We start from the raw sequence: 17,142 nt of genomic DNA, 5'->3' as shown, positions 1-17,142 counted from the left end.
CCTACCCTGTGAGCTCTGAAAATGGGCTTCGAGGCCAGACCCGCCGCCTTCACGTGTGAGCCCACAATGTCTGCCATGTCTGGACCCACCTCCGCCTGTGCGAGCACTGATCATGGCTCCAGTGCCAGACCCACGGTTGCCGTGTGTGTGCTGTGCTGACAGTGGGCTTTGAGATTTGGCATGGACCACTCCCTAGGCCTTCTGGGCTGTCTCCACGCAGCTAGAACGAGTCCCCTGTGAGGGCCCTTCTGCCCGAGATTTAGCGCCTAGCCACCGAGCGCTAGCGGCCCTGCCCAGCACGCATTTCAGACTTTTGGGAGTGTGGTGAGGTGGCAGCCGTCAGCTCCCCTCTCTCTCCTCCATGATTACTAGCAAGCCAGCATGCACACACTCCTCTGGAGCAAAGTCCAGGCCCCACCCATCCCAGCTGACCTCTTAGCAGGAAAGGAGGTTCCCCAGGACAAGGGTCTATGTGTGGACTTTCTCTCCTTCACAGATCCTTCTCAGTGGTGCTGGTTCCGTCCTGATGCCTTTTTCTCTCTTTCTTCTTTTTTAATTTCCAACCTGCTTATGTGGAGATCTTTCTTGCAGCTTTGGTTGTATAAGAGATCTTCTACAGCTTCCAGTTGATTTTCTATGAGAATTGTCTCACATGTAGATGTATTTTTGATGTTGCGGGAAGGTGAGCCTCACGTCCTCCTACTCCTCCGTTTCGGTCCTTCTGAGTGATTCTTAACTCTGATTATGCATTAGACAAGGGGTCATCAAACTATGGCCTTTAGGCTAAATCTGATTCACCTTCTTATTTTGTAAATAAAGCTTTATTGGAACATCGTCAGGCTCATTCGTTTACATATTGTCTATGGTTGCCTTCATGCTACAACAAGAGTTAAGTAGTTGCAATGGAGAACTTATGGCCCCCAAAGCCTAAAATATTTACTGTCTGGCTCTTTATTGAAAATTTTTGCTGACCCCTGCATTAGACTCTTCATAGAGAAGATTAAAAATAATATTATGTCTGTGTTGCACCACAGATAATTAAATAAGAATTTGGAGTGGGATTTGGGGAGTTGGCACAAAAACTAATTTTTTTAAAAGCATCTCACATGAATATAATGTGTAGCCAGAATTAAGAAACACAAATAGATGATCCCTACCCTTCAAGGGTATATTTGACTTATTGGAAAAAGAAACTTACAAAAATTAATAAAGGTACAATGGATATATCTATAATGGAAGCATTTACAAAGTTCCAAGGGAGCACAGCATAGGGAGCATTTTACTTCATTAGGGAAGTTTTCTCAGAGAGACATTTAAACAGATTCTTGAAGGGTAAATCTACTGGTAGACAAGATCCACTGTGGGTGGTGATAGGGAGAGAAATAGAAGAGAGAACAGCATATGCAAAAGCACATAAGTAAGAAAGAGTGTGGCCCATTCAAGAAATGACCAGAAGCTCAGTGTGGCCAGAACACTGAGAGGGAAGAGGGAGTGAGGTCATAGAATATAAAGCCAGAAAGTAATGGCCAAACTGGGAGGGGCTTTGTATGCTAAGATGTTTGTAATTTACTGTGTTGACTTTCATTTAGAAGTTGAATGGAAAATTGAGTCTCTCTAAATCTCAGTATTTTCATCCGTCCCTCTAGCTCTCAAGTACAGCCCCCCAAGAGACTGTGTCAGCTATTTCTTTTGACACTCTCAGGACTGAGAACATAGTTGAGTTTATATGAATGGCATGACTTTTGTAGTATTGGGTCACCTGGCTATCTCCTGTAATTGATCCCTTTCTTTTAATAGTACAAATGAGGTCAATGCTACTTTGTGGATTTACCACAAGGATTTGAGAAAGCAGACTTCTGGAGGAGAAGCACCTTGCCTGGTCAATGCATTAAGGCCCTTAATGAAGAGTATAACATAATGATAAAATACATGTGAAATACTTTATGTTTCAGGCAGAGAGGGGCTATAAAATGGGGACAGTTTTATTGTTAAAATTCACATTCTTCCCAATTAGTACTAGTGCTTATTATGGCTTAGCATTTGCAAGTCTCTACACTCAAAACTTGGTGTGTGAATTACTGTGGAAGCTCTTCAATATGATATCTTGTTTTGCTATTTTACAGCTTCTCATTTCTATCAGGCTCTAGATTGTAATTTCATCTCTGTTCAACACTTACTGGTATAGCTATATCTCTACTCGTATCTCTAATAAACTACATGTTCTTGGTTTCATATCTTTAAGTGAAGTTTTTCAAGTTCTGGTGTATATTGAATATTCTATGTACCTCTTGCAGGGTCTCCCCAAGTGTACAGAATAGCCAGTGAATCAAAAAATAATATGTGGTCGGCTCAGTGATTGAAACGTCCATGATTCTAAGGCAGCCCAGTCTCTACTTTCTGATTCGTTTTATCAAACATTCTATCTAAGGTAGATGAATGGACTGATATTTTCAGATGTATTTTAGAATGATGCAAGTTGAAATATAAAGACATCTTTGAAACTCCAGCAAGAGCTTTTAGGAAAAAAATGTTATAATTTCTGTCATTTGAACCTCAAATGTTTCTACTAAAGGAGATACTTTGAATACATTTTAAAAATGCTTTTCAATTAGTAACTTTTGCCCTCTCCCCACCAAAGAAAGTTATAGAGAAACTCTAGAATACTGGCCACTGTTGACCTCTTTGCCCTACTTTTTCTTCACAGACGTTGATGAGTGCGCTGAAGGGCGCCATTACTGCCGTGAGAATACGATGTGTGTCAACACCCCAGGTTCCTTCATGTGCATCTGCAAAACTGGATACATCCGAATTGACGACTATTCATGCACAGGTAAACAGTGACTATTTGTGACATAAAATCTTTCTATGCCTTAAATTTACTTTTAAAAGTTCCTTTTAACTCTAAGTGTTTGGAGAAGTGTGCCATATATACCCCCTTACAACAAAACAAGTTGTAAGCAAAAGCATATCTTCTTGATTTGGTAGTTAATTCTGAATCTGTTCTAAGGAAAGGGCTAGCTCCTTGCTCTGGATAAGAAATTCCTATTAGAAATATAAACTGAGGAACAAAATCAATATTTTACTAATTTTATACTTAAATAGTATTTATACTCAAAAGTTGTGTGAATTCTATGGCAAATCTGAGAAACACCCTTAAATAATATTTCCTTTACATGACAGTTGACTTTTGAATAGAGGAATAATGACATAAATCATGTAATGTTTTCAGAAATAGATCTGTGGAGTGCTAGGAAATGGGAAAATCTTCTTAATGCCTCTGGGGAGTACAGTGGAGTATCTACAGCAAAGAAGTTTTGCTTATGTTTGTGCTATGAAATATCACTCCCGTCAGTACCATCCAGAGTCCTCCTCAGGGATATCTCGAGTGTTAGTAATGTCTGTAGTTGGTCCTAGGATAAAACAACCTATTCACTTCATATTCTGTAGAATATGAAAGAAAATGGTGCTAACAGAGTAGCTTGCAGCCTATGGGGATTGAAGAAATGTGGGTGTGAAATACAACATTCTTTTGGCTTTTTTTTTTTAATAGAAGAAACATATACGTACGATATTTTAGAAAAACATGTAAAATCATAAAACTGGAGAGCACTTAAAGTGTTATCTTGTCATTTTTACTGTTATGTCCCCATCATAAGTTGAAAATATCATAAGTCGAAAATGCATTTAATGCATCTAGCCTACTAAACATCATAGCTTAGCCTAGCCTACCTTAAACGTGCTCAGGACACTCACATTAGCCTACAGTTGGAAAAAATCAACTAACACAAAGCCTATTTTATAATAACGTGTTGAATACCTCATGTAATTTATTGAATACTGTAGCGAAAGTGAAAAACAGAATGGTTCTAAGTGTATCGGTTGTTTACACTTGGTTCACTGCCACTGCCCAGCATCGCAAGAAGGTATCATACTGCATATCACTAGTCTGGAAAAAGATAAAAATTCAGAATTCGAAGTACATTTACTACAGAATGTTTATCACTTTCGTACCATCATGAAGCTGAAAAGTCGTAAGTCGAACCATTCTAAGTGGGGACTGTCTAGACTTGATATCCTGTTTATTAGTTAGAGCAAAGGGACCGTCCTTCCTCTAAATTCAAGTGTAGCATTTATATAAAAACAGAGTGATGAAAATAAAATGTAATGAGAATTGCCTTCTCAGTCTATGGAGAATAACCAAAGATATTCTGAAGGTAGAAAATATATTTAACATAGAGTTGCCAATGGATTTACAGACTCTTGCTTTTTTGTCAGTTCATCCTAAACATTTCCACATTATGGGAACAATTCTGCACTTTTTCTTTAGAAAAAGTGTAATCACACTGAGTGGCAAAGTATCCTGACAGAGCACTATGGAGATATTTTTCAACATAAAAAAGGAATATAAAAGAACACGTCTTAATGAATACATGAAGAATAAAATAAACAGTTTGCTGTAATATTGGTAATATCAATAAATCTGCATTCCAATGTAATGGTTAACAGAACAAAACAAAAAAACTAAGATAAAACTACTTGAGTGATATTTCGAGATGTACGCATTAAAAATAAGAGTGCTAGCAATTTTCAAGGAGTCTGCTAATTCTTCGGCATTAGAGACTTAAAAAGCTTTGTATATTTTTGTACTTCCTAGTGATTCTTTTTGTTTTTCTTACAATCTTAAAAAGTGTTAGAGATGAGTAAGGAAGAGTACACAACACAAGATTTGACCTAGTGTTGAATGAGGAGTGTTTCTTGGGGGAGGGTATTTTCAAGAGGTTCATTTCCATCCTGAGCCTGTCTGTTGGCTGTAAATCCAAGGACTAGTTCAGCTGTCATCCCTTACAGAGCATCTTCTGCTTTGGCTTTACCTCTCCCAGTGTATTTTCTTTCCAAATAAAATCCCTCAAATTGCTGGGGGTTTTTTTTTTTTTTGGACTACTTATGGAGAATTTCCCCTTAAGATTTCAAAGTATCTAATGATAAAAATGAAGTGTCCCTTTGTAGGAATACCAAGGAAGGCCAAAATCATCTTAGGAAAAGCTGTTCAGGCCATGATTTTTTGCCTAAGGAGCCAGAGCCAGGAATTTCATGATCTGGCAGATGATGGAATGTGTTTCCTTAATGATGCACCAGCATTTCCAACTAGCACCACTATTTCTATGCTTCCATTTAAAGAAGAGAGACTTTCTTGCCCTGAAATTTTCTACCTACTCTGAGTAGGTCTGCAAATTTGAGAATTTCTATCCGTACATAAAAGTTGGATTTTCTTGGGAATATGAGTGGATTTTACTTTGTCCTCCAGAGTCAGGTGATCTTTGACACAACATTTTATGCTAAACCCTGCAGGGCCAGCACATATGTAAGGTTCCTGTAAAGGCAATGAATGTTTAAATTTTCCCTCTTTGAATCTTTTCCTGTACCCTTTAGCGTTAGCATCTGCACAGAAGGCTTGAAGAAGGCTTGGCTCCTCTGTGATGTGGGTTTGCCTTATGGCTGAAGGCATCTAGGCTGTACCTTTTCAAGAGCTCTTATAAGACCAGAGTAGGACTTTATATCTCTGATAAAGATTGGGATTTATTTTCTCTGAATTTTAGAAATGGATATTTACATACTTGTAGGAGTAGGCCTTCCAGAATAAATGTCAAAACACCACTGCAGAGCCATTCTCTGATGTTTGTGACTGAGCTCTTGAAGTTCTGAATTTGCTTTGCTTCTGTATCCCTGCCCCTCTTTGCTATTGAAGAGCACCCTGCCATAGCGTCACAAGTGACATTGTCAACACTGTACCCAGCAGACTCTCAAACATGCTTACCCCATCTGAAAATTAATCATAGACATTCTAATTTAAGGGAGAATCCAAGGCAATACATGTTACTTTATAGTCAAGAGCTTTGATCAATAAAAGAAGCCTTTTTTTTTGCTTTTATAACCCTGTAGTCTGGCATAGACATTATGTATGCTATAGAATAATCACCTTTCACAGCTGGTAGAATTGCACAGTTTTATTTTTTCCTTTAACTTTCAGATAATTTGAGTTATATTTTTCCCATGATGAGAAAATTTTGGAATGGAAGAATTCTTACAGATAATCTAATCCAATTTCCTAACTTCTACAAATGAGGAAATTGAGGCTCAGAGAGATTAATTGCCTTACCTATGGTCATACAGTTAGCGAGAAGCAAAAGGGGGCCAGAGGATAAGACTTTTTATTCTTAGCTCTTACATTAGTCACTGTTGGTTTAATTTGCAACCACACAAAAATAAGTAAGGGGAAAAGATTCATACTTTATCTAGAACTGCATTATTCAATTTATAATATTCAGTAGTTAAACTGCGTTTCTATAGTTTCACTTCATTAGCTTCAACTCCAAAAGGAATTTTTCCCCTACAGATCGTATAGTAATAATTCTAAATCAGAAGTCAGTAGAAAAAATAGAAATTGCCATTTTCTGGGCCTCTGACTCTATTATGCAGTTTCACTGATGACTCAGTTGCACCATTTGCATAGTTTATACTCTTGATAAAGTGTTGATGCAGCACTTTATATTCTTCTGAACTCATTAATATAATTTTCCTTCCAGTGATGGTGTTTTTTTTTCTAGTTAATACTTCATCATCTCTGTCCTTCTCACATCCTGTCCTATTCTAGAGGAAAGCATGGTTATACCTACAAGAAAAGAGAAAGGAAGGGAGGGAGGCAGAGAGGGAGGGAAGGAGGAAGGAAAGGAGGAAAGAAAGGATAGAAAAGGCAGAGGGAGGGAAGGAAAAGGGTTTGGTTCATATGAGCCAAGATGTTAGAAGCCCATTCTTCCATCTCTCTGATTTCAAAAATAACTTAATTTTCACGCATAACAAAGTGTCTTTATTATTTATCTAGACTAATGCCTTTCTTGGTTCACTCACATAAGCACTGATTAAATTGGGCAAATCTTTCTGAGTCTTACTAGACAACTCATATTGAAACTAGTCTTGTGTAATGGACAAAGAATAAGATAGCTCTGGAAATAAAGATGGGATCAAGAATTTTGGAATTATCAAAGGATAAAAATATTCTGAAGGAAAAGGCATTCATTTCAGATCTTCCCGATATATCTCTCTGCTTTGAGTATTACAACTAAAAAACAGAATTCTCATTCTTTTTTTGTGTTGATGAGCTTGTAATCTTCCCCTCTTGTGTAGTTTTTTAGAGTGGGACCAGGAGAATGGGAAGGGTGGACCAGTCTACCACCAAGGAATGGAAAAGGTCTTGCCCAACTTAGGGAGAAAATTCATCCTTTAGGGTACTGGTTGTCCAACAGGGGCGATTTTGCCTTCCTACCTGCCAGAGGTTATTTGACAATGTCTGGACACACTGTTGGTTATCACAGCTGTGGGGAAAGGGGGTTGCTACTGGCATTTGATAGGTAGAAGCCAGAGACATGCTAAACATCCTATAATATTGTTAGACTAGCTGTCCTCTTGAGGAAATGTCTTATTTTTCTGGAACCCTTTCAACTGGGAACTTTTCTCTGGTTACTTTCCAACTGAGTCATTAATCTTTATCCTGCACAGGGCATCCAGTATAAGACAGCCTCCCCATAATAAAGAATTATATGACACAAAATGTCAGTGGTGCCAAGGTAGAGAAGTTAGGGTCACCCACTCGAAACTGTAGGATGTACACTTTCTTTTTAATTTCCCTTTTCCTCTCCAGGTTTCTTTTAGGCCTCGTATAGTGATGTCTTCTCTCAGTTCTTGAGGTATACCCAGTGTCCTTCTATTGGCCTTTGGCCACAAAAGGTACCCCTTCTCAGTAAGGCCCACTTTCCCCCAAGTTCTTTCCTCTCCTTTCTCTTATCAAAAACCTGTTCTTAAGACTCGCAGACATAGAGAACAGACTTGTGGTTGCCAACGGGAAAGGGAGGTGGGGGAGGGATGGATTGGGAGTTTGGGGTTAGCAGATGTGAACTATTATATATAGAACGGATAAACAACACGGCCCTACTGTATAGCACAGGGAACTATATTCAATATCCTGAAATAAACCAGGATGGAAAAGAATGTATAGATAGATAGACAGATAGATAACTGAATAACTTTGCTGTACAGCAGAAATTAACACAACATTGTAAGTCAACTATACTTCAATAAAATAAATTAAAAAAAAAAAAAAAGAACCTGTTCTTAGCTTAACAGGTGGAAAAATCGCAGACCTCACAGAGGTGGCAGAGGGGATTTCTTAGGGCCTCTCAAATTACGCTATCCTGATGCCTCCCCAGTATGCTTTCCATTGACCCTGACTGCTTCCGTTTTTCCAGAGCTTCTAATGCAGGCTTTGGCCCATGTCACATACCACAGAAGGTCCACAAAGTATCTGAGCACAAGAAATCCTTCTGGATACTTGATTTTTGTTGTTAAACAAAGAGCCTCCTCTGCTGTTCCCCAAGGAGTTTTACTTCTTAAAGTACTTAACTTTTTACAGCATCGAATACTCCTAGCACTTACATTTTATGTTCTCGTTGTAGTTAATTCTTTTTCTCTAACAAGGTCAATACTGACTTTTAAAAAAAAATCATCATTACCATCCTATTTGTCGGGCTTTATTACTGTTGGTTTTCTAGAGTTTTCAAGAGTTTTGGATGCTGTTGACATGCACAGAAGGTTGCAAAGGATTTACTACTGGGCAACCAGAGCAAAGATTTTAAGTCCGTTGTAAACCAGGCATGGCCTTTTCTCAAATAGCTGTCTCCTTTTTGTGTGTTTCTTTGAAGTTCCCTATTAATTAATGCTAGAAAAGGTAATTTGCTTAAAGTTCTTAAAGAGATGATATTTTGGAAAGGCAGCATAACAGTATTCTTTTTCATTCTGCAGTCTTCCAAAAAGAATTGAAATTGAAGCTGGTAATTTATTGTATGGATGTACAATAACTTTATTATCAACTGTTTAAAAATAGCTCTCGGTGGGTTTATCAAAATCACAAGTACGGAAGAAGGTAGATAATTCATTGTGTGTGTACCATGATAATTACCGGTATATAAATAGTGAAGGAAGTAAGAATATTGTGGACAATGGCAGAGAGGGTAGGGGGCCAGGAGAGGCACAGATCAGAGAGAACAATGGTAAAGAAGAGGAAGTGAAAATATGCATATCAGCACTCACAAGACTCCTAAATAAACAAAGTCATTTTAGTTATAAAAAGCCTTGTCTCTTTATCTGTAGTAAAATGCCTAGCACAGAAGAAATCTTTAATAAACATTAGCTACAATTATTGTTGTTGTTTCTATTGTGATTAGAGAAGTGATCCTCTTGAGGAAATGTCTTCTTTCCCTAGGATTTTTTCAACTGGGCACTTCTCTCTGGTTACTTTTCAATGGAGTAATTTTTATTATTATTATAGGTAGATAGCCTTGCTGGAGCAATGGATTCAACGTGTTTTTATTTAGTCAACTGACTTATTATGTACCTGTGAATAGGGGCTTAAAAAAGAAAGAGAAACCTTGGTGTAACTGAATAGCACTTTCTCTGGAAGTTAGAAAAAATCCTTCCATAGGAGGATTTGTTGTACTTCCTGGGATCAGGGAGGTTCCTCCTATTCTTGAGAATGAGTGTTAGATGGGGAGGCTTGGAGCTAGATATCTGCATCCAGGCCCTACTGTGAACACTAATCTACCCAGAGTAGAGTCTATGGCCTCTAAAGAATTAGTGAGTCTGGTCAGTTCTCAAGCAGGGCAGATTTTATGAGCCTGACTGCTTCTATGTGGATTTCTTTTCTAAAGAATCACAATCAGCAATCAGACAATCCTACCATCTGGCCACTAGTTGCCATGACAGTTGGGAAAGACTTTTGCATTTTTATGAGCAATCACTCCAAATTTTCTTTTTCTGGAATCAGCATTACAAAATATGATACAATTGTGGCATATTTCATAAAATATGAAAAGTCAGATTTGGGGTTTTAAATATGGCCTCTAATGCTAAAAGCTGTGTCATTCATCTCCTGTAGTTTGCTATATATTATTATGCTGTGTAGTTATTATTGAGTAACTTGAACATCTAAACATGATCACAAAAGCAAATTAAAATACCAAGCCTTAGGACTCAAAGAATTAATAATGAAAAGCAGTTTTTAAGCAAACATAATCAAGAAAACCTCTCTAGAAGAATGTGTACTGTGGTTACCAGGAAGGGTTAATGTTTAGAAAACTTCAGACCATGTTTGGAAAACTTGCAGAGAACAGAAGTGAGACCCGTCTGCACAGTGAGTGTGGAGGCCAAGGCAATGTGCTTATCTCTTTTCTGAAACACATATATGCACGCATACAATTAGCAGTCAGCTCAAAATGGAACAGGCTCAAAGGCTCAGGGAGCCGAATTGCCTTTTTCAAGATGAAAAGCTTGGAAAAGAGCCTATGCTATCTGAATCTGTCAGTGAGTGGGGGTCACACACCAGCACCCATGTAGCAGTTTCCAGGCTTGTCAAAGCCTTTATGCAGCATCTCAGAGCAGCCCTCGTATCCATGTCTGACCTCCAGCCCGGCCGTGGTTTGATCCAAGCACCCGGTGGCGTGTGTCCACACAAGCTTGCCTCTGTGCAAGCTCATGTGAGCACTGAGTTGACGGGAGCCAGCTAATTAGGCAGCCTCACTTGCTTTGACTTGGTTGGTAAACTCTAATTCACCTTTGTCCCAAATGGATTCTTGTTTGAGTTTTATTATGAGATTTTTATGTGAAGAGCACAGAGCTGAAAACTCACATAGGGGAATAAAAAGATTATACATGCCAGGAGTGTAATAACAGTGGTGTCTTAGCAACAGACACCTGTGGAGGACAGGATTATTGAAGTGGAGGTTTAATAGATGCCTTTCACTTTCTTCCTTTATTGTTGGCTTTGACATGTTAGCCGGAATGGAAGTTTGGCTTTCCTTGTGCCTCTTCACTGTGTGCTCCGTGCAACAGAGTTCATCGTCTGGCTCTACTGCTGATCTAATCTTGCAGTGGATGTGTATCCACCTGGTGGCATCGCCCTGTCTTGGTGTTCCCCTTTTCTCCCCAGCCCAAGGTGCCTTTGCAGTGTCACATTCAGGTCATGGGTTTGGGCTCAGAGGGTGAGTTTCTTCTCTCAAATCCAGAGCCTCCTCTCTCTTGTGTGCCTCTGCTGGGGAATGGCAGAGCCTCACTCGTTGTTTGGGTAGTGCCTTCACTAGTCTATCTGTTGCCACGTATTTCAGTGATTGGTACTTTCTTCAGATAACTTCTGACACCACATAAGAGGTTGCTTAAACTAAGTTCTTTTATCAGAGGGACTAACATTGTATTAGTTATCTACTACCGCATAACAAATAACCCCCAAATTTAACAGCTTAAAACAGCATGCATTTATCGTCTCACAGCCTGTGGGTCAGGTGTCTGGGCGTAGAATAGCTGGGTCCTCTCCTGCAGGGTCTCTCAGAAGGCTACAATCAAGGTGTCCACCGGGGCTGGGGAAGGGTTTTTCTCTAACCTTACCTTTGTAGTTGTTGGCGGATCAGTTCCTTACTGGCTGTTGACTGTTGATTGCCCTCAGCTCCTTGCCATGTGGTCCTTTCCAACATGGCAGCTCGCTTCATCAAAGCCAGTCAGAGAGAGAGCCTGATGGCAGGACGGAACCAACATCTTTTGTAACCTAACCACAGAAATGACATCCTATTGCCTTCGCTGTAGTATATTGGTTAGAAGAAAATCACTTAGGTCCAGCCCATACTAAAGAGGGGGATTACACAAAGGCATGTCTATCATGAGGTGGAGATCACTGGGAACCATCTTAAAGGCTGCCTACTACAGACACTAAATATTATCAATAGTTAACTAACCTGCTTCAGCTAAGGACTGATAAAGAGCACCAGGTTAAGAGTAATGAAAGAGTAGTAGAAATTCATTGTGTAAGAACTGTGTGAGTGATTGTGAAAAATTCGTGATAAGTCACACATTTCTTTCACTTTTCTTGACACCAGAGCTTTGATCTGGGCGCATAGTAGGGTTATTGTCTGATTTAATACATGGAGATGGTATAAATAGATCATTACTGTACACTGTGGTACATTCTGTAACAAAGGAATGTGCAGAGAGCTGTGGCCACCCCAGAAGAGGCAGTGAGTAATCTGGTTTAAGCCCAATTTTGGGCAGGCATCACTAAGTGACATTTAAATTGAGGTTTTTAAGGATGAACAGACATTTCAGGAGAGGAAGAAATGAGAGAAGGCATTTCAGGAGGAAGGAAGAGGAGGTACAAAAGTATGGGTTGTTGTATAATAGCAAGTTTAGTGTGAATGGAATTCTTAGAGATAAAGCCAGAAAACCCTGTGGAAATTCTAAGATAAGAATTTATGGTTTTATGATTTTATGATAAATTTATGATAAACCTAAGATTTTATGGTTTCTAAAACATTTCACTCAGTCTGTGCACCTTCTAATTGAGATGTGCATGTTGAAGTGTCCATGTTTTGCTTTGTTTTTGTTTTATGTTACTTTTCTTTTTTGCTGAAAAGTTGATTATTAAACTGATGATACTTCTGACAATCAATGCAGAGCTAGAATCAAGGTGATAGGATATTTCATTTCAAAGAAGACAGAATGCTTTGTCGGTGTTCTTGGAATCCCATGAAAGAATAATTTCAGTGTGTCCTAATGAGAACCGAATTTAGAATTTTTCTAGAACAAAATCATAACCATTAAGTCACTACCTGAGACATTTTTATACAATAGATTTGCACATACATATCCATTAAATGTTAGTAAATGCAACAACAGCAAACAACCAAAAAGACAGGAAATGGCTAAGAGTTCCATAGAGCTTCCCTCTTTAGTTTGTCCAAATCAAATCTTAATCTCCTCTCTGGGCCCCTCTTCTCCATGAATATTTTGTGGCGTTTTAGTGTACGGATACTAGCTCATTCAGACTTCTTGGATTTGAATCTTTGTTCTGCTGTCTACTAGCTGTGATCTTGAGCAATTTATCTAACCTCTTATCGTCAGTTGCTCCATCTTTAAAATGCAATAATATTACATACCTTATACGTTGTTTTTATTTTTATTTATTTATTTTTAACATCTTTATTGGAGTATAATTGCTTTACAATGTTGTGTTAGTTGCTGCTGTATAACAAAGTGAATCAGCTGTATGTATACATATATCCCCATATCTCCTCCGTCTTGTGAGACGAAGCATGCAAAGGCATCAGCATGACAGCTGAGACATAGTAAGCATTTAGAAGTGATAGTTATTATCGTTACCAGTTGTGGTGAACAGAATAATGTCCCTCCAAAGATGTCCGCATCCTCATCCCCAGAACCTTTAAATATGTTTCCTTACATGGCAAGAGGGACTTTGCATATCTGATTAAGGTTAAAGACCTTGAAATGAGGAGATCATCCTGGATCATCTGGGTGGGCTCAATCTAATCACGTGAGTTCATTAAAGAGAAGAACTTTTCCCAGCTGTTGTCAAAGGGAAATGTGACTATGGAAGAATGGTCAGAGAGTTGCAATATTATTGGCTTTGAACATGAAGGGGGTGCCCTGGACTGGGATAGCCTCTAGAGGAACAACCTGAAGAAGCTGGAAAAATCAACAAACAGAGCCTCCAGAAAAGAATGCAGCCCTCTGGACATCTTGATTTTAGCTTGGTTGGACTTCTGACCTATAGAACTATAAGATAATGAATTTATGTCATTTCAGGCCATTGAGTTGAGAGTAATTTGTTATGGTGATAATAGAAAGCTAATATAATATTATTATTAGCTAACACTGTTGAATTGTCCAAAACTATATTTAAAAAATGATTCTCAGTTCCCATCTCTTTTCTAATTGTTGAGGAGCAACAATTCAGTTCCAGTAATACTGGAGCAAGTCTGATGTTTGTGGGGAGAGTTAGAAAGATAGTCTATTAAGTAGAGAGGGGATCCAGTTCATATTTATGTCCAAATTCCTCACTTTAATGATTGAGTTGCTTTTTTCATATTTGGTTTTTGGTGTAAAAGTTTAGGGTGCTCGTTATTTTAAAAACATTTTCCTAGTCTAATGAACACAAACACATGTATCGATACAAATACACAAAGTTATGCAGAAATAGACTATACATTTACCCAAACACAGTAAATCCAATGATGACATAATACATTTCCCATCTGCCTACTTTTAAAAAGGTTCTGAACTTCATAATATGAAGAAAGTCGGCAGACAGTAACTTTGAAAACACTCTTTTAAAAATGCATGTGTAGACTTAGTTGTTGGGGGAATGCTGCTACCATAGGTCTTCGGGACGGAATGCAGGGATGTCGAGGATGACCTTTTCATTCAGGAAGGCTCCATGCCAGCAAGACTATATCTGAGAGTGACCAAAATTGGCTCTCAGAGGCAATATATTTGGCTTTGGGGACATCTTAATGATTGAACATTTAAACAGTCAAAGATTTCATTATGAAAATGTGGAATTCCAGCCAGATTTCCAGATTGTTCCCCATTAATTCTCAGTCTGCATCACTGCACCTCAGCTGTCAAATGCAGCTGAATAGTAGCAACCCTCTTAGGGGAAGAGGGTCTCCCTAGTTCATCACAAGTCCTCATCTCCCAGCCCCTGAGACTCAGCAGTTCCAGTAAGAAAACTGATGTTTGACTTTCAGAATTCCTATAGCCAGTCTGCCTCGTCCATTTACCTTATCTCTCTGACTCATGAATTAGAGTATTTTCAGTTGCAACCTATGATTTATAGTATTAAAGTGATCATAAATATGGTCATCTTAAGCCATGGAGATTTTAATATAGAAATAATGTCAAAGGTTTGGCTTTTTTATGAGTCATGTTCCTACCAAAGCCGTAAGTCACATTGAAATAAACCTCAGGAGAACCATCAGACACTTCAGTAAATTTTGAATTCATCTGTATTGGTTTTCCTTGTGAAATTAAATAACCTTAAATAGTACTATCACAAGCAGAATATATATGCCATTCTAGTTTAGTGTTGGCCAATTTTTAAAACTCCTAAAAATTGAGTTCATTGCAAAGTTTATACAGAACAAATTGTTTAGAACTAAAAAACACTAAAAATTTATTGATAAACTAGAAAAGGTCCATGGAAGTGAAACTGTTCTGAATAATAAATGTTGTTTTCTAATGGCCAGTCTATTCTTTGATAGAGGTAATATTTTACAAAAGGGGGTAGCAGTCAATGGCTTCTAAGGAGATGAATGCAATTATCTAGGGGAATATAACACCTAGATTCAGTTTGCAGGATTTCACTGTGAGTTAATCAGCGAAAGAGGCTGTTACCATTTGCAAGTCCTCTGCTAGAGGAGCTGGGCCAGGGGCTGTTGGCTTTAGCTTGGTTGATATTAATTATACTTTTGATTTTGTTTGGCTTCTCTTTATACACATAACGATTAGTGATATTATCCCTCCTTTAGCAGTAAAGCTCTCCACATTTCTATGTGGAATCTGACGAGTCTGGTGATAAACAACTAAGAGAGCAGAGCGGCAGAGAGCCCTGTGTGGTTACCTACCAACTGTCCTTGTGACCACAGGCGGCTGTCAGCCTTTCTGCATCTCAGTTTCCTGTCAGCAAACAGGGAAAATCTGATTTGTTTGTGTGTAGCCAGCGCTCTTAGGCGCAAGTAATAGGGAAAACTCTGGCTATCTTAAGCTTAAAGGGATTTCCCAGAAAAGTGTAAGTGGCTCAGAGAAAACATATAAAGCTTGAGAAGCCGTCTGGAAAATGTTCAGAGACCAGGGCACCTCTGGAGGCTTCGAAGCTCTAACAGTTTTCTCAGGAAGGGGCAATTATAAGATGTTGTCACCCCTGCTGCTGGGGACACACAGCACTGAACATGAAAGCTAACTATCCCATTGCTTTCCAGCCACCCACTCTACATTCAGACTTCCTGGGCAGAAGCATGTAGTTGTTTTAGTTTATGTCACACGGCCGTGTATTTGCCAAGCGACAGGAGGTTGGCTGGGATAAATGTCTTGCCTTCTTTTGGCTTCCATGGTGGGAGAGGTGCTCTGCCTCCTACCTAGACTCACACAGAGGAAGATGTTTTCAAAACAGACAAGCAGTTGAGGTGCTGGATAGGCAAAGAGTGGGGCAGGGGTGGAGAGGACAGGAGAGACAGAGAGAGAGACAGAGAGGGAAGTCTATATTGTCCTTACTTCTTCTCAGCTGATGTGGGTTCTCTGATAAGACTATAAGTAAAAGAAGGCTGAAAACCTTTCAAAGCATTATAAAAACATAACATGGTATGGTTATTGTTATTATTCCCACTGTCACTATCTCAGTTCAAACCTTCATTGCTTTTCACCTGGACGTTTTAGATGTACTACTGGCTATCTCACTGTCTGCAATATTTTGCCTCTCCACTATTACCTCAACTTTGTCACCAGCTTTGTCTTCCTATCCTGTGCAGTCATTTCCTTCTCTAGAAACTTCAGTGACTTCTCACTGTTCAGAGAGTAACACTGACACAGCTTAGCAAAGCAGTCTGTCTTCCCAGCTTCATGTCCGACTATATCCTTCTGCAAGCCACAGGCTTCTTCTGCTTTGCAAAATGACTATAGAAATTGACAAGGTACCAAACTGTAATGCAAAACTTGATAAGGTACTACACTATAATACAAATTGTGGTGTAATTGGCTCCAGTCCCGTTCTGCACCTGGATGAACCACAGGTCTTAGCTTTTTAGGGTGTTGGGAGGAAGAAAGGAAGTAGGAAGTTACTGATTTATGATCATCTGAGACTTCAGCAGTTCAATTCAAAGCATATTTAACTTTGTAAGGATTCGGCAGAGAGCAAGCTCCAAAGCCTTCCAGCAGGAGAAGGCTTCAATGCTCCCAACGTGTGTCAGTCTCAGAGTCTAGCCCTATAACCATCCCTGTCTGCTTCTGCACACCTCTCCCGCACAACAGGGTTGCATCCAAACATAGTGACCTGCACAGCGGACTCCCCTGCTCCCTTCTAGTCTCAGCCAAGAAAACTGAGCCGCTAAATTGCCGAGAACCAGGAGTAGCAGCCCCTGTCTGCTCCCCTTCCAGCCACGCAATGTATCACACAGTAACTGGGCAACCAAATAAAAGCAGTATTTCCATCAACCTCATTGCTACCTTTGTCTTACTCGATTAGATTCTTAGACCCTG

The 17,142-nt window shown here is 39.2% G+C and overlaps 1 protein-coding gene across 2 annotated transcripts in view; it reads left to right on the top strand.

The window, feature by feature from the left end:
• Window positions 1-17,142, top strand: part of NELL2 (neural EGFL like 2) — a 366,647-nt gene that overhangs the window by 211,347 nt on the left and 138,158 nt on the right. For both annotated transcript variants that reach the window (XM_068561143.1, XM_068561144.1), the window contains exon 14: window positions 2,705-2,830. In XM_068561143.1, the coding sequence (XP_068417244.1) occupies window positions 2,705-2,830 (126 nt within the window). The remainder of the gene's footprint in view (window positions 1-2,704; window positions 2,831-17,142) is intronic.

The sequence above is a fragment of the Eschrichtius robustus genome, chromosome 13, assembly GCF_028021215.1.
Source record: "Eschrichtius robustus isolate mEscRob2 chromosome 13, mEscRob2.pri, whole genome shotgun sequence".
In the NCBI taxonomy this organism is placed as follows: Eukaryota; Metazoa; Chordata; class Mammalia; order Artiodactyla; family Eschrichtiidae; genus Eschrichtius; species Eschrichtius robustus.
The sequence above is the reverse complement of the archived record's forward strand: the minus strand, read 5'-3'. Positions and strand labels throughout refer to the sequence as shown.